We start from the raw sequence: 27,056 nt of genomic DNA, 5'->3' as shown, positions 1-27,056 counted from the left end.
TTCTCTGCTGAGAGGCAGGGACATCCTCCTCCATCTGGGTCATTCGTTGCTCGGTGTCAATGTCCTGGTGCGTGGGCTTTCCATTGTTTCCTGGATTTTCCATTCTCTGCCAGTCCTTTTTAATGACATTCATCTAGTCCACTGTGTGACACACACACAGACACAGCTATGTCTTAGGCTATGTCTACACTATCATTTCTGTTGGTATAATTTATATCGCTCATGGGTGTGAATAAGCCACCCCCCAAGCAACATAAGTTACACTGACATAAGCGCCGGTGTAGACAGGGCTATGTCAGCAGAAGAGCTTCTCCGACCAACATAGCTACTGCAGCTCGTTGTGGGTGGATTAAGTTGATGGGAGAGCTGTCTCCCATTGGCTTACAGTGGCATGGGTGCAGCTGTAAGCTCTCTAGTGTAGCCATAGCCTTAGCCTTCCCTGAGAGCAAACACAGTCCTTTTCCTCCATGGCCTCCACAATATCACCTGCGGGATGGGGTGCAATCGCTGATCCCACTATCCAGGATGACCCCAACTAATGCATGCACATGGGGCTAGAACCTGACAGTCATAGAATCATAGACTATCAGGGTGGGAATGGACCTCAGGAGGTCATCTAGTCCAACCCCCTGCTCAAAGCAGAACCAATTCCCAACTAAATCATCCCAGCCAGGGCTTTGTGGAGTCTGTGGTGCCTGCATGCAAGTGGCCACTGACTGGTTACTGGCCCTTTAAGAAGACCTGGGCGAGGAACAGGGTCCATGCCGCCCTACGTTGGAAAATGGCGGCTCCCAGGGGAACTTCAGCAGCACCTTCGCCACCCACGTGATCGGAGAGCGCGCTCGCCGCCCTCTGGGCCCGCCCACCCGAGGTCGCCTCGGCGCTATGATTGGCAGCGGGGGCCCGGCAGCGGGTTGTGATTGGCGGCTGATGGCGCGAAGGGCGCGCGGCGCTGGAGCCGCACGCAGGGGGCAGGAAACAATAGAGCGGCGGCTGGCGGGGACGGAGGGAGGCGAGGAGCCGGCTGGCCGCACCGCCTGCACCGACGCCATGGCGGACAAGGAGGGTAGGCGAGAGCGCGGAGCCGACGCCCAGGCCCCGGCCGGCCTGGGGCCCTTCCCGCCTCTCTGGGGCGGAGGCCGCTCGGCCCCTTCCCCGGCCTGTGGCGAGCCTGCGCCGGGGGGGAGGGGCCCTGCTCCCGGTCCCCCCCCCCCCCCGCACCCCGCCCGCCGTGTCTTCCACGGAGCCGGTCCCTGGTGCGAGGCCGCCCTCCCCGGAAGGGCTGGGGGTGGGGCCCCGCTCCCAGGCTGGCTGCTGTGGAGGCGGCCCCTGGGTCTGGGGGGCGGGGTCTGTCCCGGGGGGGGGGGTCAGGCTGCGGGCGTGTCCGCTGGGGGGGCGCCGTGCCAGGGGGCTCTGGGGGGTGCCCGTCTGGGGTTCGCCGCCGCCCTCGTACGGTCACGGCCGAGGTCCTGTCCCCGGGGATGTCAGGCCCTTCCGCACGCTCGGCACCCTGCCCTCCCTCCACTGCTTCCCAGGGGCTGGGGGTGTCCAGGGGTGGGAGGGATTTCTGCCCTAGCCGCCTGCTCCTGCTTTCTGCCCGCGTGGGAGCTGATTCTCTGGGGCGTGTTGGTCCATTGAAGAACTTCCTGCCATCTGCTTACAGGGGTTTATCATGTGTGATTCCCCAAATCGCCCTTATCTACTCGTTTAACCCTCAAGGCCCCCCCCCCCCCCTCCCCAAACTCCTCTTCTACACACCTGGAAATACCTTTGCTCAGTCTGGATTCTAACCCCGTCTTTATTGCTGCATTTTCATAAGATTCCTGGGTTGCTCAAACCTAGCTAGTATGAAAGGAGGGAGATCTTGTTTTTAATGCTCAATGAAAACATGAGAGAAAAATGCCATTCTAAATGGCAGAAAACTTTATGCGTTATCTTTAAAGCAATTTTTAGCGAAGGGTGAGTTGGTAAGCCAAGATTCAACTCACCTGTCACACAAGGAGATGCACAGGAATCTATTGGCTGACTTAGGGCTACATAGCCTTATTGGGGATATTTCTAGTATGAACTGAGCCTAGGCACTGCTTCTTCCTATTCCAGGCATATTTAATTTTTATTGCTTTCTACATCTGTGAGATGATGAATCTTTATGTATTGGTTCTGGGTTAGCCTTCTTTATCTGAAGAGAGGTGATTGCATGTGCTGCAGGGGATTTTTAATCCAATAGTTGTCTTTTCAGTAGAAGTACAGTCTATGTATCGGTAGCGTGACAGTTTAAGGCAGACAGCTAGTTGTTAAATGCCCCCTCATTGTCTTGTTGCCAGCTTATAAATGTACTTGTCCATATTAATTTTGTGCATTTTTAAAAAAAACTTTAGCAGCCTTTGATGATGCGGTGGAGGAGCGTGTGATCAATGAGGAATATAAAATTTGGAAAAAGAACACTCCTTTCCTGTATGATCTGGTAATGACCCATGCTCTGGAGTGGCCCAGCTTGACTGCTCAGTGGCTTCCTGATGTAACAAGGTAAATTGAGCCTCTTATTTTGAATGAGGAGGGAGAAGGCAACAGAAGAACAAATTTGCTGTCACCTCTCATATTGCTGTGAGACTGTATAATTGCTGTCTTCCATGACCAGCTGTTTGTGCTCTTGCCTTATCAGTAGTGAGTTGAGGACTGTTATGGCGTGCAGAATGTTACTAATACCTCTGCTCCTCGTTTGAGTTAGAAACAAGCTTCTGTCTGACATTTTTTTGCCTATATTCAAAATATTCTGTTTTCTGCTCTTCCCCCTCCCCCCTACACCAGACAAAAGCTTCAGAGTAAAAGTAAACAGTTTACATATGTCCATTGCCTGCTTCCTTGTCTGCACACAACCACTGTCATCCCCTAAATTTCTGAGCCAATTTATTTTCCGTCTGCTGCCTGCAGAAAGTGCTAATGAGCCTCAAGGTTTTTATTCCACTAGAAGCTCCTTGGGGGTATATCAGGGACACTATAGAGGGGCAAAGAAAACTAGTAGGCTTTGGTGCTGTGAGGACTCCAGTATAGGATCTGGAAGCAACCTTGTTTGGAGTGAGGGGATTTCCTATCTGAGTAGGAGGGCAGGGACAATGCTAAAATGAGTGGGTGGTTGTGTTGTTTGTTTTTTATTTTGTTTTGTAAGGGATAACTTCCAGGCAATGGCTCATTCTGATTAACTGGTTACAGCTGGATCTCTCTCCCTTGATTCCTCATGTAATTTGATTTTGTTGTAGACCCGAAGGCAAAGATTTCAGTATTCACCGACTAGTCCTGGGGACCCACACTTCAGATGAACAAAACCATCTTGTGATAGCCAGTGTTCAGCTGCCCAATGATGATGCACAGTTTGATGCTTCACACTATGATAGTGAGAAAGGAGGTAAGAGACAAATGAGATGAACAAAGTGGAGTTCTAACATTTTTCTCACTAGCTCTTGGCCTTTTCTTAGCTTTGGGTTTGTAAAGTACAGATATAAAATTAAAAACTCTTACACTATTTAATCATCAGGAAAGGATTCAGCTTCTCTTTCATGGATTTCTACGCAGTACCTCTGTAATCCATATGCTACACTGAATGAAATTTAATTTTTACTTACAAGAAAAAAGGGTTACTGTTAGTAAAATGTGATGAAAAGAAAGGGGGAAAGGTTTACTGCAAAATGGTGGGGTACAACTGTCTATCCATTATGAGATGACTGAATTCTACAGGTTGTCTTTTACAGTGCATAAAGTATTCCTTTGTAGTGACTGTTTTCTTAACCTGGTGAAAGGGTCCTTTTCCCCTGCCCAGAGGGGGTGTAATGTTTCAAATGTTCTCTTCAGTTTGAATCCTGCTGTCAATATTTGTGCCAGCCCCTTCAGAATAAAAAGGATGATTGTATTTTGTCCAGTTAAATAGTCAAATACTTTGGGTTTGGATCCCTTGTTTTCTGCAGCCTTGTTTGGCTGCCAGTGTGCCTACTTGTTATAAGGAATGGCTATTTTAGTCAGTTTAATCAATTGTTCTACATGACATAGAAAATTCCCAATCCAGTTGTTTGCTGTGCACTTTCTTGCTAGAAGCCAGGATTGTGCAATTGGCATTTTGATCTTTGGACTTCTCAGTATTGATCATGAACAGGATTCTATCTAATAAAATACTTTAAATTAGACTTTGTTTTCCAGAAATGTTAAATCTCAGTAATGCTGCTGCTTTTCTCCTTGGTATCTTAATACTTCTTGTTTTTCATGATGGGGGGTGAATCACAATAAAATTGCAAGAAGTATTCAAATAATTGGGATGGGAAGTCTGTAGAAATCTCTTCACCCCAAAACCTTTAATCATGGTCCCAGAATGGTTTTTATTTTAATGTAATGACTTTCACATTAGTGCCTCTTTCAAGGAATATACCGCACAATACTTGCTCTCAATTTCATATTCAGATGCTAAACACAGCTTCAAAAAGGCTATCATTGAATTTTTTTTAGTCATCTGACTTTTTCTATAACCCTGATATACTTGCTACTTCTCATTCTTCCACATGAGGCAGTATGGTCTATTGAACTGTGAGCACTAGACTAGAAGCCAAGAACGATTGACCTAATCCTAGCTGTGGCAGTAATGAATGCCTTGTCTAAAGGCCCATGGCAAGGCCTCATTTTGTGGCCTTGGGCAGGTTGCTTAATATAACCTTTCTACCTCAGTTCCACTCTGTAAAACAGAAATCTGTTTTCTATTATTGTCCATTTATCTTCTATTTTAAGCATATTTTTATTAGTTGTAAATGAGGAGCATGAACAAGAACTTTGTTTAATTGATTACAAGAACATTGACAAGGAATGTGAACTTTTTTAGTTATTTTTAATGTCCCAGTACTGTAAAGTACATTCATCACAAAAGAAAACCTTGCCATTTTACTGAGAGTTCAGTTGATAAGTTTTAGTGAATTGATAGTTTCCTATCTAAAAATTTTAAATTTCTCTGAAAGTCTCATTTCTTACATTCATGGGCCAGATTCCAATGTGGTTTCATTATCATTCAGAAATGGAAGAGAAATCTACTGTGAATCCACTCATAGGAGTAGGTAGATTGATGCCAACACTGTGGAAGAGAGGTCAGGAACTCTGTCCAGGGATTCTGTCACTCTGACACCTTTCTCATCTCTGGTCCCTGCTGCCAGATCAATGGTGGTAGGTTCTATTCTCTTTCCTAGACTTGGGTTGCCTGCCAGATTTTTCCTACAAGGTCCTGTATCATCTTCAGGGAGCCTTGGGGATAGGCTGAAGGCTGTATTGGTCCTGGCTGCAGAGGCAGGCTGAACTGTTGAACAAAATTGTGCTGTAGCTCCAGGCCTTAAAGGACAGTATTATGCTTTTGTTAAACAAAGTTTGGTACCATCTAACTGGGCAAGACTCAAACTGTGTTGTGTTTAGGAACAGATGTGTTCTAATCGATCTCCCAACATACATGACCTATTTGTAGAACAGAGAGGCTCTTTTAAAACTTAGTTTTGCATCTTTACCAGTAATACGTTTGTTGTGAGTTTCTTAGCTGAAATAATTAGCAGAAGGTTTTAGTAATAAACTGTCTTGGGGGGGGGAGGGGGAGGGTTTGGGAGCTAGTTAGAGCCCTGATGTGTGGATGTAACAACAACAAATATATTTCAAAATGCAGTATTTGAAAATCAGCTTCTCCTGGCTTATTTTTTGTGAATATTGCTTCAGAACGATGTATTGTCCTGTAATCCATGTGGATATTTCTCTGGCCTTGTTGAGTTCTTGTATTCTGATTTGAATGACATGCTCAGTTCACTATTAACCGCTGTCTGTTCCTTATTTCCAGAGTTTGGAGGCTTTGGATCTGTTAGTGGGAAAATCGAAATTGAAATAAAGATCAATCATGAAGGAGAAGTGAACAGAGCACGCTACATGCCCCAAAATCCATGCATCATTGCCACAAAGACTCCATCCAGCGATGTCCTGGTCTTTGACTACACCAAACACCCCTCTAAACCAGGTGTCTGTAGCTCTGTCTCTTACCATAGCTGAGCAAAGTTGAGCAAAATTCTAGTGGATAGGCCTTATGAGTCTTTTTTTGGGGTGGGGAAACAGCCCAATAGAAGCTTAAGGGTTTTTGTGGAATACATCTTAGTTTTAATTCTAAGTTTAAAAACTACTTTTGTTTCTTGTGTAGAAGATTTCTCCAAGGAACTAGTTGATGTGTGCCACCAGTGGCTGCCTCATTGCATTCTCTGTCATGCCTTGTTTAGAATTTAATTTTTAAATATTTATGTATTGGCTGAGTGGGGCACCACTAGCAGTTCCTCACTATAAGGCAGTATTGGGAATTCACCTGTTGTGGTAATGGAAGATGCTCAGTGGCCAGTTTTGTTTGCTAGGTGGCTGAGCTGCTGTCCTGGCTAACAGCAATGTAAAATTATCAGCAAACAGCCTAGGCAAAGTGGGGAGGAGTCGCCTTAAAAACTAGTTTGGGGCTCTCTTAGGAGAAGCAGAAGAAGATCATTGCTAATTACAAAATGAGTGGGTTTTGGGAACTTAATTGAAAACAGACCCTACTAATGCAGTAAGGAGAATTATCAGAATAGTAAATCTCCTGTGGGAATCCTGTTTAAAATGTGAAAGCAAAGCTTGGGAAAGCACCATAGAACTCTTGTCATCGTGCTTCATGATGGGCTTGCATTAGTGGAGTTGTTAGGAACTGAAGTTTTCTGACATTACCTTTGCAGACCCTTCTGGAGAGTGTAACCCTGATCTGCGTCTTCGTGGACACCAAAAGGAAGGCTATGGACTATCATGGAATCCAAATCTGAGTGGGCATTTGCTTAGTGCTTCTGATGATCATGTGAGTATTGTAAATATATGTAAAATGCCGGCTGCGCTTTAGTTGATTAACTATCGCTTTTTTGGGGGTGGGTGGGGGGAGGTGAGGAGAGTTCCTCTATCTTAAAGATACACTTTTTCTTTAAGACCATCTGCTTGTGGGATATTAGTGCTGTTCCGAAGGAAGGTAAAGTGGTGGATGCAAAGACCATCTTTACAGGGCATACAGCAGTAGTGGAAGATGTATCTTGGCACCTGCTCCACGAATCTCTTTTTGGATCTGTTGCTGATGATCAGAAGCTCATGATGTAAGTGGGTAGTATCTTTATTTGTAAAGTTGGGGACGTTCCCCCTTTCTTGTGACATTGGACAAGAAAAATTTATATCCCATCACGGTCCCTCTCTTTGTAGTTGGGACACCCGGTCAAACAACACCTCCAAACCTAGTCACTCTGTGGATGCTCACACAGCTGAAGTGAACTGCCTCTCTTTCAATCCATATAGTGAGTTTATTCTGGCTACAGGATCAGCTGATAAGGTATGGTCTGTCTTGAATGTGGACAGATGACATCCCTTAAGCTCATGTTCACACAACTATATATTGCTAACTCTGCTAAAAGTAACTCTTGCCTTAATTTTATTTTTCCATCTTCCTGAATAGACGGTTGCCTTATGGGATCTGAGAAACCTAAAACTGAAGCTGCACTCCTTTGAATCTCATAAAGATGAAATATTTCAGGTACAGTAAAATGGTATTTTTTTATGGAATTTCTTTGATTTTTGTTTCCTGCAGTTGAGGCCTCTGAGACACTGACACCCTGCACAATGTTAAAATTAGTCCATTTAATTCCTTTCCTTCCACTGTTTTTATACTAAGAATATTTGCATTAAAAACTCGTGGTGGTTTTTAGCTCATCTTTGTGATTCTCCCCACAGTAACTAGTTGCAGTGAGGAGCTCCATAATAGTGAGCCCTCTAAATGTGGGAGAATACCAAACCCTTAAGGGAGTTAATAAAATGATTGGGAGAATGGAACAGGTTAGATGAGAGGTAGCTTTAATGGCCATTCCTCTTTATCACTAGAAGAGTGAAATTAAATTATTCATGGTGGTAGACAGAAACAAGGCGGTGTGCTGAAATGGCTGCAGCATGTTCATCATCTGGATTTGTCCCTCAAGGAAAGCTGCACCTTCATAGAGTACAAACTGGTGACCAATAATGGGGATCTTCAGGATCAGCTAGAGACAGGGAGCAATTGGGAAAGCAGGACCCCTTTTTAGACAGGCTAACGTCTTCAGCATCAGAAGAGATGGCAGGTGAAGCTAATTGTCCAAGAGCAGCAAAATGGAAGACTTGTTTGAAAGAAAAGAATATGCAGGGGTTTGTTGGGTAAGATGATTATCATTGAGAACTATAACTGCTTCTAAATAGAACACTTGATGGCTTTTACATGCATTGTTGGAAGTTATGTGCTTAGAACCCTACTCTCTTCCCTCGATCTCTGGCCCAGCTGCCGGATTCAGTAGTATTCCCAGGAATAGTTTGTTTTCCAGTTGGAGGCAGTAACTCTAGTATTTGGGCTGGTATAAACAGGATTGTGGGATTTATTCCTTTTCCCTCTGTTCTGCTTTTTTTTTTGTGCTCCATGTAATCTTGCCTCTTATTTCACGAGTGGCATGGTTTATTGTGTAAGTGTAACCCTTGGAGGATGCAGTGCTTTTCAGTAAGCATCCCACATGAGACGGAAGATTGGATGTTGCAGCTCCCTGGAGTCTGAGCACATCACCTCATTCATGCTTTAGGCATGCAGTCATGAGCCTCTCTTCCATGTAAAAGCATTATCAATGGAAAATTCATATTTTGAATTGATGCATTTACATCTCGAAGCTGGAAAACTGCATTCATGAGATAAAGCAGATGTCGCTCCACTAACTGTCTCACGCATCGCTTCTTAAGATTCATCTCCTTTCTGGTGTGCTTCTATTTGTGCAGGTTCAGTGGTCTCCTCATAATGAAACTATTTTGGCCTCCAGTGGTACTGACCGCAGGCTAAATGTCTGGGACTTGAGGTAAGTCCTAAACTGACAATGTTATCTGCTATTGCCTTTCCTGAATCAATTCCCTTGTGTCCTGTGAAAAATCTGTTTACATTTTGCTCTTGTTTCTACTACAGTAAAATTGGAGAAGAACAGTCCCCTGAAGATGCAGAGGATGGCCCACCGGAGCTGTTGGTAAGTTTCCCAAACCATAACACTGGATCTGACATGCTCTCCATCTCTGCACTGTAGATCTGAATGCTCTCTCTTTTGTTTTTTCCCCAATACTAGTTTATTCATGGTGGTCACACTGCAAAGATATCTGATTTCTCCTGGAATCCCAATGAACCCTGGGTAATTTGTTCTGTATCAGAAGACAATATTATGCAAGTCTGGCAAATGGTAAGTTTCTTTGTGGTTTGTGTGTGCAGGGGTGTGTGTTTGGTGGCTGTGTGGGGAAATGACACTATCTCAGATCTATTGAGCAAAGTAGAATTCCCTGCTCTGATACAGACTTGTTGTGCAGCCTTGGCCAAGGCCGCACGGAAATACTGAAGTTGTTGGTTTAGGTTTTGTTTGTTTTTACAAACATTAAAGAAACTACTTCATGTCTCTCAATTCCAAAAATAAACATTCCCTTCCAGTATTTGTAACCCACACATTATATTAGTGTGTGAGAGCCAAAGGAGAAGTTGAAAACTGATTGGTCATTGTCCAAAGTGAGTGAAATGCTTACAGATGGTAAAATAGAATAAATGGGGCTGGGGAAATTAATTTTATATTGTTTTACATAACACCAGTTAGAAGCATAGGAAAAGAAACTGGTGTTTAAGTGACTTATACGCTGACAGTTACTTTTTTTACCTCCTGTTTATCTACCCACAAATGGGTGGAATATCCACTTTGCAGGGGCTTTGGTATGATAGTGTTGAAGTGCTTTGAGATCTTCTGAAAGGCACTTACTGAGTGTAGAGTATGTGTGCTTTAAAAAAAAAAAAAAAAAAAAAAAAAAAGTTTCCATATGTTTAATTTTCTTTAAAATACAGTGGGATTCTCCGTGATCTTCACTTACAGTTAATACACAATTCGGGACCTGCCTCCTTATGTACAAACTACAGTCTTTATAATGAACCTTTAAGGAAATACTGTGGAAAACATGACCATTATGAGACAGTTCAGTTGTATTTATAGTAACACTTCTGTAAATGCTAAATGGCCTTGAGGGATCTAGGATGAGAGCTCAGTATGTGGAGATGAGCAACTGCTAAAACTGCAGTCCTTGGGAGTGTTCCGATTGAATCCCTTTAACTTGGATGAATGTTGTCCTGTTAAGTGTTTCTCCAATTCTCCATCCCCTATATCTGTCTTGCAGGCTGAGAACATATATAATGATGAAGACCCTGAAGGAAGTGTGGATCCAGAAGGTCAAGGGTCCTAGATGACTGACCTTTTACTGTTTTTAGTCCTCTTTCCCTCTCTTCCCTTCCAGCCCTGATATTGATTTAACACTGGTTTTGAGACACACATAGACTTTGTGTTCAGCCTTCCTTATGTGGATACCATCAACAATGCTTTTAACTCCAACAGTGAGGACTCTAACTTAAGGGCTTGGCCCAACTGAGCTGGTACTGTGCTATAGCTCCTTGTTTAAATTTCCTACAGAGGCTTTGTGTGTATCGAGGGGGCCTAAGATGCCTTCATGAAGTGGAAAAAACCTCACTTTTTTTTTTTTTCCCCATTCTGCTTAAATGCTAAAGCTGCAAGTTTTCTGGCTAACTTTAACCAAGGTTTGGAGCCACCTAAGTGTGTGCCTGAGATGATGCGGTTCAGATGTTGCAAGGGGTTTTAATCTGTGAGCAGTTAAGTGGAGAGTGGAATCTCTTGTCCTCTTTTTGGTAAAACTCAGACTATCGGGATCCTTTTAGTCTGTGTGCCAGTATTTTCAAGTGCAGATTCTGACTTCAACCAGAACTAGAGTTCTTTCCTTAATTCTGGGTTTTCACTTTCTCTTCCCCCATCCCTCCCCTTCTGGTGGGCAACGCAGAATTTTGGATACAGTAGCTATTCCTGCAGATCACTATTCACCACCCATGTAGTTTGCTCTATTGTGTGTTCTTGAGCTGTGTTTTCATATTATATTTTCTTTCCTTTCTGTGAAATGGTTTTTAAAACTTGGGACCACCAAGTTGTAAAGTTGTATGTTTTTACCTGACTGATGTACCACAGATGGCATGCCCAGTAATCTGAAAACACCATTGATAGCTGGTATATGTAAAACAAAATATTAACTAAATGTGGATGACCTACTTTTTTTTAGGAGTTAGTCCTTGACCACTAACTTCTGCACATCTCCCACTAGGGTGACCTGTTCCACCAGTAGGCTGTTACTCTCCATGACTAATTATGTGTAAGTGCTTCAAATGGAATAAATTGTTTTTCTACATAAATGGTGTACTGCTTTGATTTTTTGGCGAAGCTTATCTTCAGGAAAAGTGCATTCTCAAGGCAAAACTGTACCTCTTAGAACAGAGGTGCTTTCTGAGCAGTAGTGTGTGGAGGTATACCCTCTAGGAGGTGCTTTAAAAGGTGACGCGCAAATGCTGCCAGGAGAATGCTGGTGTGTAGGAGGCAGGACCATGGCTTCTCCTCCACATCAACCTCTGGGGCTATTAGCATTGGCAGCAGTACCACATAGTATCTTCTGTGACCCCTTCAGCCAAAACGTGGCTGTGGTGATAGGAGAGGAATGAAGGGTGCTCTCTTGCCCATTCCTTCTAGAGTATATGTACAGAGCTATCCATAATTTAGCCTTTAGAAAGTTCTGTTCACACCCTCTCAAGGACAAAGTTCTAATGGCGTGGCAGCGGTGGGCGGGGAGAGTCCAAAATCTTGATATCCGTGAGGTCAAAAAATACAATTCAAGGTTACGTAGCATGGATTGCCTTTCTATATAAGGCTTTGTGGCTCTGATTCATTCAACATAAGGTAAAGTTTGGCTTTCAAGAAGTTGAGCAGACTGAGGTGTAATTCTGAAAAGGGGTTACTGTAGAGTCTGAATCTCGCCAGGTGCTTTGAGTGGGGCTGTGTTTACACTACAGATGCTGTGGTGCTGCTGCAGTGCCATGGTGTAGATACTTGCTACAGTGATGGAAGGGGGTTCTCTATGGCTGTAGTTAATTCACCCCTCCAACAGGCAGTAACTAGGTTGATAGAATAATTCTTCTGTTGACCAAACTGTGTCTACCGTGGGGCTTAGAAGTGTAGTTGAGCCACCTTTAGGAGTGAATGTTTCACACCATTGCACAACATAGGTCAGCCTAAATTTTAGGTGTAGACCAGGCCTGGGTCTTAAACCCCCTACCGATTGTTAATAGGCTGTTAGCATGTAGACCTATGATGAACATTAAGGTGTGAACAAAACAGCTGTAAATTTGATTTGATCACATGAGCATGTTGCACTTTCTATGAGGCAGAAGGTGCTTTGGGATATACAAGCAGCCTTTAAAACCTGAATCCTTATTTTCAAGGTGAAATTTTTATATAAAGTGGAAACCACTTCTATGGGAACTCAGTTTATGGACCCTACTAGAACATGTCACAATACAGCAGTCATCTTTTGGGTTACAAAAGAAACAATCCTGTTTACCGTGCAACAACAGTAGTCCTTTGAAGTATGTTGTTTGAAACAAACAAAAAAATGGCTTTCTATATGATCCTTTCTGTGCAGGCTTATACGATCTACCTGCAAAGCAAGATCAGATATGCTTTCCAACCACACAGCAAAACCTACATCTATCGTTCCTCTTTATAGATTCGTTGTTTAGTGCAAGTGTACTCTTCTATGCTCTCCTAGAGGACAGCAGCTTCATTCTTTCTACCATGCTAGAAGATCAACAGCAGCACCTCCAAGAAATATAAACAAGCAAATGATTGTCTAGTAGTCCTGATTTTAAATAGCTGCTATGCATTATTTAGGAGGGGGTGAGCAGGGAGAGGGAAATGCAAGTGTCCACTGCAGATACCTCAGTCCTTCACAGTGAGCGCCTCTGCATTTATTTTTTGACAGAATAAGGAAAGTCCATAAGTCAGTCTTGATCGACTTTTTCTGAGTTGCAAAGATGACCATAGATTTCTAAGCAGCCCCTGCAAGGGAATAAAGTAAATTTAGGCCACCAATTCTATGAAATAATGATCTGGAGAGTTACGGGAGGCGGACTTTATTTATGAAGAACATCCTAGTGCTGCAAGATGTGCAGGAATAGCACTGGATAGCAACCAGGTTGGCTGACTAAGCATGTAGAACTGTGAAATTTGCCTCTAGAATGCAGATCAACTTATCCTTAGCACGGAGTTTGACAAATGAAGAACTACTGCTATGGCAGAGAGAGGAAGGGTGTTGACATGCAGGCCACAGACAAAGGAGTAAACAACACACACTTTCAAATTTGGGTACCCACTTTAGGTTTCTTATTTAGATGACTCAAGCCATATTAAGTGGCTTAACTTTTAGTGGTGAACACCTGCGGCATGTGTAAGTATCCAGGAATTCTGACTATTGGAGAACTTTTATTTAGGTGCAAATACCGATTTTAGAGTCCAAAACTGACCATTCACATTTGAAAATGTTGGCCTTTGAAACCTGTGATTTAGAATAATCTGGCCTACATCTGTAGTGTCCTGAAGCAGGGGTTCTCAGACTTTTGTACTGGTGACCCCTTTCACACAGCAAGTCTCTGAGTATGACCCCCCCCTTTATACATTAAAACACTTTTTTATATATTTAACACCATTATAAATGCTGGAGCCAAAGCAGGGTTTGGGGTGGAGGCTGACAGCTTGCGACCCCCCCCCATATAATAACCCCATGACCCCCTGAGGGCTCCCAACCCCCAGTTTGAGAAACCCTGTCCTAAAGTCTTTGCTACCTGATACCCATTCAGAAGGGTGGATAAAACTAACTCTTTGGCAGTCTTGGGAGAGGGACTAGAGATGAAATGGGCTAGGAGACTGAATTTCTCCCTCTTAAGGAAGGGGCGATTCCCTACTAATGGTTTTGAGGGAAACATATCCTCTCTCTCTGGAGTGAGGGACTATTTTCTGAAACTGTACAAAAGGAAAAAGTGAGGGGAAATGAATGCTACAGTAAAAAGAAAAATTACTAAACACCTCCAGAGCCTGTACAGCCCAAGGAAGGGGTAAGATGCCCTGAAGTGCAAACTTTGATTTGCATCAGACCAATCATCGGTCTCGCTTCTCAATGTATTTTTGTTTGAAATTCTCGGCGTTGTGGAGCATTCCCATATCATGATGAGGCGTCCCCAGGAAAAATTAGCAGTAGTGGTATCTTGGCTAGAAGGGGAATTTTCCCCTTTGCTTGTGGTGATGGAGAATATCCACAGGTGCATTTCCCAAACTTTTCCAAAACTGGGGCCGCCTTCAAGAAAATTGTGCCCCCACTTCAATCCTTCTGTGTTGCTAAAGGTCTATCCATTTTAATTTCTATCCGTCTCATCCTGCTCTCTGGTAAATACTTATGAGTGCCAATCCCACCCTTTTCTGGCTGACACTAATGGAATTGTGCCTAGTTTGCACGGTAAGTGCTTTCCATCAAAATAGTACTGCTCTGGCCCCCTGCTTGTATAGGAACTAGGAGCCTTAGGCTCCTACTCAACCAACGTCTAAGGCTGCCCTTGAAAACTACTGAAAACAAGAGAAATAAACTGACTTGTAAATAGATAGCACCTGGTGCAGGCTGGTCCTCAGCTCTTCCAATTCTTGGTTCTTACGTTGCTGAAGTTGGACCTCGTTTTTCAGTTCCCGTAGCCTCTCTTCCATCTCTTCCACCTGTTCCTGTGGACAAAGAAAATGGCTGATGTGTAACTCTGAAACAGTGCCTGGGAGACGAAGGTTAACCAGCTCTTAGTGTTGTCTAAATGGGGAGGAGTGGGAGGAAGACGATTTGCCCTGCTTGCAGCCATCAGTATAGCAGATCTGCCTGTTTACATTATGGGTTTGCACCATTGCAGCTATACTGGTGGCTAGCCCCACCCATTGATTAATTCCCTGGTATAGATAAGGAACCTAGTTTGCCAAGGGAGGAAGTTCTGCTCTTGGCTGAATGTGCGAATGCATGCTCGGTTGGCTCATCTGTACGTATGGGATGTTTCTCAGCTCCTAGTGCCTCAAGAAGCGATAACTGAAGTGTAATACAAACAGGAAAATTGTGTTTCAGAGAGATCTAATCTATATTTTTATCTTCATGTAAAATTGCCAGGAGGTAAAGAGGAAATTAATGGGGAAAGTACACCCTGAGTTCTTGTGTGCTGTGGAAATAGGGGGGAGATCTGAATCAATTTTCAGCAAGCCCTGTCCATTCAGAGCGCTGAATGGGAAGAGAAATCTAAAATGAAAAGTTGATGTAAGACCATAAGCTGATCTGGACATAGATGGCTTGACCTCTTCATACAGCGCCTGCTGCATCTGTTACCTTCCTGCATGATCAGGGGAACTTGCCAAAAGCTTTTCAACAGTAGCGTTCGGAAAGGGTATAGGGATTGAAATCCAAGTCCAGTTTTAGAAGCCACTGACTGCCTTGGCTTGCTTTAACTTAGCTGAAAAGCTGTGGAGTGAAATGGGGATAAATGTGGTGGATCATCTTCACCTAAATGCACTCTGTAGGTAGTTAATTGCTTTCCCTTTCCCTACAAAATGGGGGAGAAATGCTTAACATTGAACATTTCTCTTGTCTTTATAGATAACCTCTGGCAAGGGAGGAAGCCCAACCCTGTGGCAGAGTATGAGAGACTGTTACTATTAATGCAGGAGGAAGTCAGCCAGGCAGTGCTTTCACTGGGACCCAAAGTGTTAGGGAAACAGCTGAACCAGGGCATTCAGAAAGGCTTTTACTTTTAAAGGAGCACCAACTTCATTGACTAGATAGCATAGACTCTATTAATAGCTGTGTTAAGAAAAGCAGAGAGAACAATTACTGAAAACAGTCTGCCATTATAGGCCTTGACTGTACATTCTCCCCTTTGAATTTTGTGGGTTCAGGTTTGGTCTCAAAAAGCATATTCTAGAAATAGAAAAAAACTAGGGAAAGTGTTTAAAGACAGGGAAAGAATTTCTATAGGAAGAGAGATTAGAGCTGGACTATTATGTTTTAGAGAGGAGGTGAATGTGATAGAGGTATAGAAAAAGGGTCCGCTAGGGGGCTTCTGTTTATCCTCTGTCATAATACAAGAACAAGACAAAGGAAATGTAGCAGATTTTAAAATGGAAAAGGAAACTTACACAACTCCTTGAACTGTAGAACTCGCTGCTAAAAGAGAACGTGGCAAAGATTCAGAGAAGGAGTACTCATTTATCTGAGTAATATCTGCCATTACACCAACTGGGATAAAAAAATGTATAAGAGGTCTAAACCTTCACGTTTCAGGGCATAAACCAACCACTATCTGCACTTGCTTAGAAAGAAATTCCCTCTCCTTTCTATCCTCTGAGCAGGCTATGGCATAAGTAGCCATGATGAAGGTTTAAATCTTTCTTTGAAGCTTCTGATGTTGGCCAGTGGAGGACACAGGATACCAGACTGGATGGACCATTGGTCTAATGCAGTATGGGAATTTGTAGGAAAATCATTTCTCTTTCTAGGGGGGAAAATAGCCCTACTTGAAACAATAGAGGAAGGTCTACAGCTCTTCCCATCAACATCAGTAGTTTGGTAATAACAGTGTATTTGGTTTAGGCATTTGTAATGGTGCCAAACATTTCCACAACTGGTGCTTTGTGTTACTCAAATCAGCTGCTAGTAAAGACTTAAATTTTCAAGATAATATTTGACATCCACTCCCTGGCTTTGCCAATGATGCACCAGAGAGGACAATTCCAATGTGTCTTACACAGCAGTCTGAAGCTCCCCAAGTTAGCAGCCCAGTGTCCTGCCAACAAGGTGACAAGATAAATAACAGGCATAAACCATTTAAGACTTTATAAACTAACCAGCACCTGGAACTAATCCCAGAAGCAGACAGTACTCTGAACACTAGTGTCGTCGCAGAAGCTCGCTCGGTATAAGAGAAGCTGCTGTATTCAGCACAAAGTGAAGCTATTAGGTGCTTCTCGGGTAGCCCCAAGCAGAAATGTGATGTGCTGCAAGTTGGACTCTTTGGATACATCTCTCCTTCTCTCTCTCTCTTTGTTTATGAGGTGCTTATCTCTGTGGTATTTGAACATGCATGTCTCTAAGGCAGAAATAAATCTGCAGAGGTGTGTGTATTACATACCTGTTAAGCTAATGTGTCTGTATATTGGATATGCAGTGTTGTTGTAGTCCTGTTGGTCCCACTTTTACGCCTGTGTATCCAGTATACAGAGACATGTTCTCCTGGGACAAATCTAAATAGAGAGAGGGCCAGATCCTCCGGTGGTGCTAATTGGTGTCGCTTCATTGAAGTCAATGGAGGTTCACTGAATTATACAGAGGATCTGTTTCATTGTGTCTCATAGGTCAGTCAAAGCTTAGAGGCTTTTCAAAAAACAAAAACCTTTTAGCAGGACTTGTATTTGACATCCGATTTAAATGCAAATACATAAGACAACTGCTGCAGGTATAAAAATCAACAACGTTGGCACTACACTGCTTCACAGGCTTTAAACTAACGCCTTGACAATGAACATGCAGGTGATAAGCTCATGGTGTTGCGCTTTAGGCCCTTAATTAAGATTTGCTTTGAAAGTAACAAAGCTAAAGTTATTGCTGCTCCACTGTGTTTCACACAGTGTGCGAGGTAGGGACTGGCTTTGTTATTTGGAGCGGTTATCTAGGTGCCTCACGTTTGAAGAGGAGATCAGTAACCGATCTGGTTAACCTAGAAGAATATTTCCTTTGGCTGTCCATGGTGGTGAATCTCTAGCAATATCGCCTAGTGTCCTCTTTATTTCTAACCTCTCTTTTCTGCCTACCTAGCAGCTCCCATTGCTTTGCCTTGCCTCCATCAAGGAGAGGGACATCTGTCGTTTCTGGGCTACTAAATGTATCAGCAAGTAGAAGATGTCTGACTTCCTATTACCCCTGTTATTCCCTGCCATCTTTTCCCTGGGTTCTGAGTGCAGTGTCTTCTATAGCCTAGTTTCCACAGGTTTCAGAGTAAGATTCCCAACTCTTGTGTGTAAGGTACTTGTCTAGCACCAATCACTGTAGTATGCTGTTGCTGAATCCAGGAGCCAGACCACCTACAGGGAAGCAGCAGAGACTAGGCCTAGACTAGAATGGTGTTTAAGCTATTTTATAGGCCCGTAAAACGTACCCTGTACTGGAGAACTTCTTCGTCCCGTTTTTGCTTAATGAGCCTGATCTGTTCTTCCAGATTTCTGTTCTGCAGCCGCAGCCTGCCGGCCTCTCCCTGCAGGGGTCTCAGTGTCTCCTTCAGCCCCTGAATCTCTCCCTGTGTTTGTTGCAAAGCCTTAGCACTGGCTTCTCTCCTTTCTAAAAGGCACACGAGCTGCGGCTCATAGTGTTTCTCCAGGCCCTGGCGGTTCTCTGCCACAAAGCTCTCGAACTCCATGGAAAGCCTTCGGCTCTCCTGCAAGTAATGGCTATCCCCCCGGTACTGGGGCATCTCCAGACGCTGCCTGAACTGTTCCTTCTGCTTTTCACAAGTCTCTCTCAGCTGCGATATTTCCTCGGAAAGCTGGCTGACCCTGGTTTCCAGTTCAGCCCGATAGACCGCATACTGGGCCATGTCACGCCGTCTGGTTTCCAGCTGGTACTGGCAAGCCACACACTCTCTGGTCACCTTGAATAGCTTCTGCTTGACTTGTCGGATCTCATTTCTCAGATTGTCCCGCTCCAGCTCCACCTTGGCCTGCAGTCTGTAGGCTGCCAGTATCTCCTCATGAGCTTGTCTGATTTCTTGAAGGGCAGGTTCCCGGAGCAGCGTGAGTTCCTGGATGAGGCTATCCCTCTCCTCCTCCAGCTGCTCCACTGCTTCAATGCATTCCTGGAAATGCTCTCCCAGCTCCTCAATGCTCAGAGTCTGGGGCTCTGCAACATCTAAGTCCAAGGGAGCATCTGCGCCATCCACATGCTGCTCCAAGGGTGCGCCTGCGTTGTTCAGCTCCAGAGGGGCATTTGTGACATCCATACGTAGCTCCAAGGGGGCATGTGCACCTTCAGGCTCCAACAGGGCATCTGTAGCGTCTCCCTCGAGCTCTAAGCATGTACCTGCATCGTCCACGTGCAGCTCCAAAGGGGGTTCTGAATCTGCCATCAGGTCCCTGGAAATGAGAGATGAAGCGTGAATCAGAACAGCACTCACTGAGAGTTTCCACCTTCCCTTTCCCGCGCCGAAGTGTTAAGGAATGGTTCCTCAAGCGGGTTCCCCTGAACCAGGAACATTAATGGTGTGTCAAGCTAGTGCCTGCTTCTGCTGCAGGGCCCCATCTCTGCTGCTCTTAGCTGCCTTTGCACAAGTAAGACACCCTTCCTGTCCTTTACAAGAGACCATGCTCTCAAACGCACAAGCCGCTTCAAGCATGAAGGCTACAGTATTGGTTGGAATTGATGCATTGTGCATGGTCTTACACCAAGTTTGCCCTTAAAAAAATCGAAGAGGTTTAACAAATAAAATAAGAAGTGCCATTGGCTCGGATGGACGGGGAAGAAGAGATACCCAGTGGTACCCAGCCTCCCAGAACTGTAGAGCCACTTCATCCAGTGGAACTGCAGGGAGTTACAGAATAAACAGCCCAGGACAATACATTGCGAAGTTGCACTACCATGATTGGTCAGGTAGTAAAACTTCACTAATGATGCAAACCGTTATCCCATGGCAGGATGTGACCAGTGAGTGACTCTGCTGAAACCCTGGCACATAGACACTATGGGGACTGTTGCATTGTAAATACCAGGGTAGATGTATCCTTTTGTTTCCTGGCTGCTGGTAGTAAGACTGTTTCTGATCACTCCTTGTTGCCTCATAGGAAATAGACCAAATGGTCCTGATCTAGTTACTCATTGTTTCTTCACACTGTCTTGCGCCACAAGCACAGAGGATCCTACTGGAATGTCTGTGGGCATATGTACCCCGAGACCAACACTCGGCTAAACTTTTTTGTTTGCATGAGTGAAGGTGTTTGCTGCTAGAGGTTGGGTGTGGAAACACATCTCTATTTTTCTGCTGTAGTTGGTACGTGAGCTGGTAGCTAGATGCTGTAGGGATGGGTGCATTAAACATGCCTAGATTCATATTCTTGCTTGTCAAACTGTATTTCTGTCAGGCTACGTCTACACTAGAAACTTCGAAGGGCTGCTGCGGGAGCGCTCCCACGGCAGCGCTTTGAAGTGTGAGCGTGAGCTCTCCCAGCACTCCTGGTAATCCACCTCCATGAGGGGAATAACTCCGAGCTCTGGGAGCATGGCTCCCAGTGCTCAGAGCCTGTCCACACGAGCATTTTAAAGCGCTCAAACTTGCTGCGCTCAGGGGGGTGATTTTTCACCCCCCCGAGCCAGCAAGTTAGCGTGCTATACAATGTAAGTGTAGACAAGCCTTGGTTAGGACGCTGAGGTGCTGCAGTAATACAAAATAATAATAATAGATGCGTCTTCCTGCCTCTCCCATGTGCTGTGACTGGAATATATGTGCTAAGTCTGTATCTCTTTTATTTTTAGGAGAGAATTTACTACTCCGAATGATAGAAAGTCAAATGAAAGGCTTTTACTAGGTGCTGTTGCACCGAGAGCTTGTCTACAAAATGTCAGGCAGACAGCAATTCATACTGCCAAGTTATAGATTTTTTTTTCATTAAAACCTGCCTGGTTTTCTGCCATGCTGACACAGCCTCCGAGGGAGGGAATGTGCTGATCGAGTACATCCAGGCTCTCCAAGATGGCTGAGGATGGAATACAACATTTAACACAGAGTAGAGAAGCTTCAGCTTTCCCAGGTGGGATTCTTAACTCGCCTCCGCAGCTGTGAGCTGATCATTCATCCACTACAATCTATGTAAGTCCCTAATACATGTTATTGTTACAAAATGCTTCAGTCATAACTGGTCTAAACATGTGCTTTGGGGTCCTGAGGAGAGAATGATCTATTGCAAAAAGGCGGTTACATTGTCTTTTTTTTTTTAAATACACCCTAGAATAGGTTCAGTGGGGAAGCTGCAACCACACCCAATTTGTAGTAGAGTTAGAGAGGAAGAAAGCATGCTCGCTGCCAGCATGGATCTGAGCTAACGTCTAGTCACCTAGAAATAAATTTGCGTAGGCTGGCACAATAACAGCGCTCCCCTCTGTTCGCTAAAACAGTTCTAAGATGAGAGAGAACAGATTATTTTCACGGATACGCTCCCTCTTTCCAAATAAGGCAGTTTTCTGAAATCATGACACATCCCTAGCCTCAGAAGCAGGGCGAGTGTCTCTTATTTCCTAAGGGAGAAGGGGAAAGATCATGAAAAGGTGAGGACAAAAGCAGAGCCCCTTTTCAGCTGGTACCATCAACTTTTTGGCTAATTGAACCTCTTGGTGCTCATCTGCATGTGTGGGACTAAAATCAGGAAATAACCCCTGCCACACCTGTCCTGCTGTTACAGGATTTAATCCTGAAACTGATCAACTGCCTAAAACCACACACTGCAGTCCCACCCTTCCAGATCTGGGTTTAGAGATTCACACCCACTCACCATGCCACCCCTCTTCTCTCTCTCACACACTTACTTTTTTTTCCAGTTCACACAAGGAATCTCTTACCTGGCACGTAACATCCCTTCCTTATGGTCCCGTGCTGAAGTACAATACATTCTTCAGCACAGACTAGAATGGCTGGTAGTCTGACCTGCATGAATCGACTAAGGCAAACTCCTGGCAGATCTTGTAACCTTTTCAAATGAATGAAGCTGCTGCCTGCAGGAGCCCTGCTGCCCTACATTCTGAGCAGAGCTGCTGGACTTTCTGGGTTAATCCCAGCAAGAAGGGTGAAAGTGGCTCTGCTCAGGGAAGACCCCTCCACTTTTGCCCCCTTTACCCCATCTGGTCCCCGATGAGGGGAAAAAGCACAGCCCCAATTTGCAATTGTTAGCTCTCACCTTTCTCTCCAGGAGCCCAGTTCCTCGTGTTCTGGACTGGACGTGGGTGTAGCATGGGAGTGTGTATTTGCTATTAATAAAGTGTTAGAAACCAGAGCCCCCTGGCCTCCAAGCAGCAATCTCCCTTTCTTTGCCTGGTAGCCAGCTGCAATGCCAGCTGCAGGCTGACACTGGATCCCTCCCAGCGTGGTCAGGGAGGAGGAGGAGGGCGGAGAAAGGGAAAACTGGCTCCTTGCTCCAGATCATTTTTAGCAGGCGGCAAGTTACAGTAAATGAGGTTGGGTCCTTCCGGAAGTCGAAGGCAGGTTATGGGCCTGGACTCGGGAGCCTGGATCTAAAACATGCCCATCCTGGGAGGCATTTGCCAGGGAAGGTGGTGGCTGGAGTTACCCTGTTCGAGACTGAGCACAAGCTCTGGGTTGCTGTGCTCCTTTGATTTTTAGAAGGATTTTGAAGGGATGGTTTTCTTTGTGCAGCCTTAAGCCCGCCCCTTCCCTGCCCTTATTGGGCCCTCTTCCCTGACTGGCACAATGCCCTTACCATTCCCGGTCCAGCCATGGGGATACTTGCACAGAGAGGCAGCTGTCTGGTGAGCCGTCCATGGGAAAGCAGACGGAGTGGAATGGGTGGGATCAGTTGGAGGGTGGGGCGTAAGGGTTTGCAATGTTCGTTCTGAGTTCTTGGCCTGTGATTACCTTTAGTTAATTGAAATAGAAAATACTACAGAATTTACAAAAAAAACCAAAAAACCCAGCAGATCACTTAAAAATACTTGAGATTAAATGGACTTTAGAGATGGGGCACTGCCCGCTGCTGTGGCTAGGATACCGATCTGTGAGTCAGGCTCCTGGCTTCTACTCCTCCGTCTGCCCCAGACTCACTAGTTGAGCTAGAGCTAATCACTTTGGGTAAAATTTTCAAAAGCACCTAAATGATTTAGGAGCCTAAATTCCACTGACGTTCAGTGAGATGTAGGTCCCTAAATTCCTTGTGACAATGAGGCTATGTCTACACTACAGGCACAGCTACGGCACTGCCGCTCTGCCACTGTGGCACAGTAGTCTAGAAGGAGGGATGGAAGGAGTGTCGTTAATCCAGCCCCTCAAGAGGTGGTAGCTAGGCGGTTTTTACACCGGGGCTTAGGCTGGGTTAACTACATCTCTGAGTGTGAATTTTTCACACCCCTGACCGATGTATCTAGTTGATCTAAGTTTTAGGCCTAGACCAGGTCTTAGACTTAGACTGTAGCCAGGTGTTAGAATTAAAAGTTAGGTTGACCCAGCTACGTCACTCGAGGATGTGAAAAATTTATACCTCTGAGCAACGTAGTTAAGCCGACCTAACACCAGGTGCAGACAGCATTACATCGACAGAAGAATTCTTCCATCAACCTAGCTACTGCCTCTACGAGACGGGGATTAACTACGGCAATGGAGATCCCCTCCTGTTGCTGTGGTGGTGTCTGCATCAAAGTGCTACAGTGGTGCAGCTGCAGTGTTCCTAGTGAAGACATAGCCTGTGTCTTCACTACAGACTTCTGCCAGCATAGCTCTGTTGGTCAGGAGTCTGAGATTCCCTGACTGACTGAGCTGTGTTGGCAAAAGTTTGTAGTGTGCATGCAGCTATACTAGTAAAATGATACTTTTATTGGGTTAGCTTGTTTTGCTCATGGGCGAGTGGATTTACCACACTGGTACAAAGCACAGTAGAGCTGTGTCCACACTAGGTCTTCGCTGGGATAGCTTTGCTGGTATAGTATACTTGTATTCCTATACTGGTAAAGTGCTCCTAGTCTAGACATAATCTTAAGCTCCTAAGTCACTTATACACTTCTGAAATTTCTATCCTTTACCTTTGTGTGCCTCTGTCCCCATGTGTAAACGGAATTAGAATAATGACCTTGGTAAAGCACTTTGAGATCTGCAGTTGAAAAGTGAATATATAAGTGCCAGGTGCTCTTATTATTAGGAATAATTAAATTATCTCTCTTTTGCCACTGCACTTCAGTCTTCCCCTCTCAGCTGGCACAAGACGGAGCTCAGTTGAGCTTCACTAATAAACCTGCCCACCCCTGCAGTGCTGCTCTGACAGTAACATTCTCCCTGTCCTTTGGAATGAGATGGGGCTGTGTTGTTTCAAGACTGCACCCTTTCAAATATATTCCCATTTATTAACATTTAATACCGATATACAAATGTGCTCCACTCATGCTTCGTCTCCTCTGAAATGTGGCTATTGTGAGTGTAATGCAGAGAGTGCAGAGGGGAGATGAGCCAAGCTGTGCCCACCAGGTTCTGCTGCTGCCATGCCCTTTCCTTTCCAGTGGTGGTAAATCTTAGCCTCAGTCCCTAACCTGGCAGCTGTCTCTCTCCCCCTCCAAGTTCTCAGGGCAGCCTTCGCCTTGTTCACTATATACCAGCTGCAGAAAGTTCAGAAATGGAAGAAGATGCCAGTTACTTGCTAACGGTGATTACATAACCCTGTGATGATGATCTTCCCAGCATAAAGGACTGCTGTATAAAACCATCAACAAAGGAGTGGAAAGACATAAAACTATAGATGTATAAAGATTGTCACAAGGTAGAAGTAACCCCAGGAAGAAGATCTATCATACAGTCAAGTCTATCAGAGGCCGGAGTTTATCCTTTGCATTTGCAGACCCGACAAGTCTCGGAGTTTCTGCTTTTTTGGATTAATTTTAAGACCTTTTTAAAGACTCTCCCTCTTGCAATGAAGGGCTTTGTTGTGTTTCAGTGAGATGTTCACAGCCTCACAAATGACTTCTCGACACCTCCTTCACTGAGATTGTCAGGTCTTGACAACCCTGCGTTCCTATTGTACTGATAGGCCCTGCGATCTGCGCGCCTTTACATTCAAAAAATACAAATAATCTGTCAATCCAGCAATAATCTCTGGTGGGAATTAAACTAGATTTTACCTTTGCTGTAGCAGCCCTGTTCGTGCCCGGTCCTCGGCATCCTCCCAGGCAGTTACAAACTGGCTCTGCTTATCTACCTACGGATTGCCAAGCAACACCCACCACTCTCTTGAAACATTCATAAATGTCAATGTAGTCCCAAACGTCAGCTTCCCCAGTCTTGCTAATCCTCCCTGGGCCAAACACTAGTGCAAGGATCAGGTTACCCATCCCTTGTTTGCCTTCAGGTTTCTAAGTTCCAGTGAAATCAGGGCTAAATCGGGCTTGCCAATATAAGCACTGAAGGAAACTCAGCTTTCAGTGACAAATATTTTTGTTAAAAAAGATACTTTTTTCAGTACAGTCCACACTCCTCCTCCTCTTCTCCTCTCCCTCCCCCCCAGCTCCCCTATTTGTGGAGTGCCTTTTGACTCAATAGCATAGGAATGCTATTAACTTGAACAAGTTGTGTGTGTGTGTGAGTATAAATATATAACTGTCCAAAGCTGCCAGGGGGACAAAACCTGTGGGTCATGTGCGCTGGGTAGAAAAAGCCTTGTATGGGATGAAATTAAAAAAAGGTTACTTCTGAAGTGCCAGCTTTACACCTCTTTCTGATTTATCCATTAAATATTTCAGGGGAGGGAGGAATGTGAAAAAGTTCAGCTGTGCTTTCCTTCTGGACTGGGTGAGTTTGCAGCTCGTCTCCTGTTGGGGATCTGTTTGTGAGTACAGCTAGGCAACAGTCAGCTAGGGTGTCATCAGGAGAGGAAGGGGCATTACATCTGATAGGCCCAGGGCTGCTAATACAATGCAGCTTGTTACAGCAAGTCCAGAGAAGAGAGCTCGGCAACATTGTGACCCCTCATAGCTGCAGAGAAATGATATCCCTTTTTGGATTTGGTTAAGCACGACTCCCCACATCTGCTTCTCTTTGGTTAATTCAGGTCTGAAGGTTGGATGGATTCCTGTTTGTATGGGGCAATCTGAAAAAATGTGTGTGTGTGTGTGAACTAAAATAGTCTGTACTTTGCTCCTGTAAACAGCACCAGTGAAGGCTTATCAGGAACACTGCTAAAACCATGAAGGAGAAAAGAAAATGTAGGAGCATATTGCAAAAACTAAATGTTCCTGCTTTTTTTAAAAACTGCAACGTCCCTGATTGTCCCTCTTGTTCTCTTGGGGTTACAGATTTTTCTGCTTTGAACCTGTTGACCTACTAAAAATAGCTAAGCACCACAGAGCACAAAAGTAATACTTAGTTCACTCTCTCTCTGTCTGTCCCCCTCCCGCTTTGCTGGGGTTCACGTTTTTTCCTTTGAATTATGCCTTTTTTCCCCCCTCACCCTCTTCAAATATTTCACATCTTCTCCAAATCCAATATCTGGGTAGTGGGTTTAATAAATGTTAGAATAGAGGAACATGGTTCTAGGCTCCTGGGTTCTGGACCCAGCTTTGCTACTGACTCACTGAAAGATCTTGAGTAAAGCATTTAGCTGTCTGTATCTCAGTTTTTACCCATCTTTGTAATGGGGATAATACTTACCCCACAGAAGTGTTAAGAGGTTTAATCAGTGTCTCCTCTTTTCTCCCTGGTGGGACCATTTATCTCACATGGTAAATACTATCCATATAAAGACATTCTGCCTAAGTTCTTTTCCATTGTCCTCCTTTCTTAGCTTAAGTTCATGTCCTCTGTCTGCTTCTTGTCTCTGACACTAACTTTAGGGTTACCATATTTCAGCAAGCAAAAAAGAGGACGGGAGGAGCCCCGCCCTAGCCCCGCCCCTGCCCCTCCCACTTCCCGCCCCCCCAACCCTCCCCCCGTTCCTTGTCCCCTGACTGCCCCCTCCTGGGACCCCTGCTCCTAACTGCCCTCCAGAACCCCACCCCTAAGCCTCCCTGTTCCTTGTCCCCTAACTGCCCCCTCCTAAGACCCCCCCCCAACTGCCCCCCAGGACCCTACCCCCTACCTGTACCCTGACTGCCCAAAACTTTCTCCACCCCCCCCCAAAAGCCCCCCCCCGTTTCTTGACTGCCCCCTCCAGAACCTTCCTGCCCCCGGTCCCCCTTACCCTGCTGCTCAGAACAGGGTGTTGGGCTCTGTGCGAGCCGAGCCGGACACGTGGCTGCGCTCCCCAGCACAACAAAACCCGGTCCCTGGCCCTGCACAA

At 44.9% G+C, this 27,056-nt stretch overlaps 2 protein-coding genes across 10 annotated transcripts; one reads left to right on the top strand and one right to left on the bottom strand.

Moving 5' to 3' along the window:
* The first annotated feature begins 902 nt into the window (after positions 1–902).
* RBBP4 (RB binding protein 4, chromatin remodeling factor) lies at positions 903–11,326 on the top strand. 4 transcript variants are annotated; one of them, XM_054011767.1, is made up of 12 exons: positions 903–1,066; positions 2,382–2,526; positions 3,258–3,403; positions 5,846–6,019; positions 6,750–6,865; positions 6,973–7,151; positions 7,255–7,381; positions 7,505–7,582; positions 8,836–8,912; positions 9,017–9,074; positions 9,171–9,281; positions 10,252–11,326. In XM_054011767.1, exons 1-12 carry the CDS (start codon positions 931–933, stop codon positions 10,315–10,317), a joined length of 1,413 nt encoding a protein of 470 aa, XP_053867742.1. In that variant the 5' UTR covers positions 903–930; the 3' UTR covers positions 10,318–11,326. The 4 variants fall into 4 exon arrangements, with proteins under 4 accessions (XP_053867742.1, XP_053867741.1, XP_053867744.1 ...); XM_054011766.1 differs by having other exon boundaries at positions 904–1,066; positions 2,379–2,526; XM_054011769.1 differs by having other exon boundaries at positions 907–1,066; positions 6,991–7,151.
* Positions 10,735–27,056, bottom strand: SYNC (syncoilin, intermediate filament protein). 6 transcript variants are annotated; one of them, XM_054011770.1, is made up of 5 exons: positions 24,904–25,193; positions 22,506–22,660; positions 18,188–19,157; positions 14,605–14,729; positions 10,735–13,022 (listed from the first exon to the last, which is right to left on the bottom strand). In XM_054011770.1, exons 2-5 carry the CDS (start codon positions 22,565–22,567, stop codon positions 12,965–12,967), a joined length of 1,215 nt encoding a protein of 404 aa, XP_053867745.1. In that variant the 5' UTR covers positions 22,568–22,660; positions 24,904–25,193; the 3' UTR covers positions 10,735–12,964. The 6 variants fall into 6 exon arrangements, with proteins under 6 accessions (XP_053867745.1, XP_053867750.1, XP_053867746.1 ...); XM_054011775.1 differs by lacking the exons at positions 22,506–22,660; positions 24,904–25,193 and adding an exon at positions 26,958–27,056; XM_054011771.1 differs by lacking the exons at positions 22,506–22,660; positions 24,904–25,193 and adding an exon at positions 26,429–26,605.

The sequence above is a fragment of the Malaclemys terrapin genome, chromosome 22 (assembly GCF_027887155.1).
Source record: "Malaclemys terrapin pileata isolate rMalTer1 chromosome 22, rMalTer1.hap1, whole genome shotgun sequence".
Lineage (NCBI taxonomy): Eukaryota > Metazoa > Chordata > Testudines > Emydidae > Malaclemys > Malaclemys terrapin.
The sequence above is the reverse complement of the archived record's forward strand: the minus strand, read 5'-3'. Positions and strand labels throughout refer to the sequence as shown.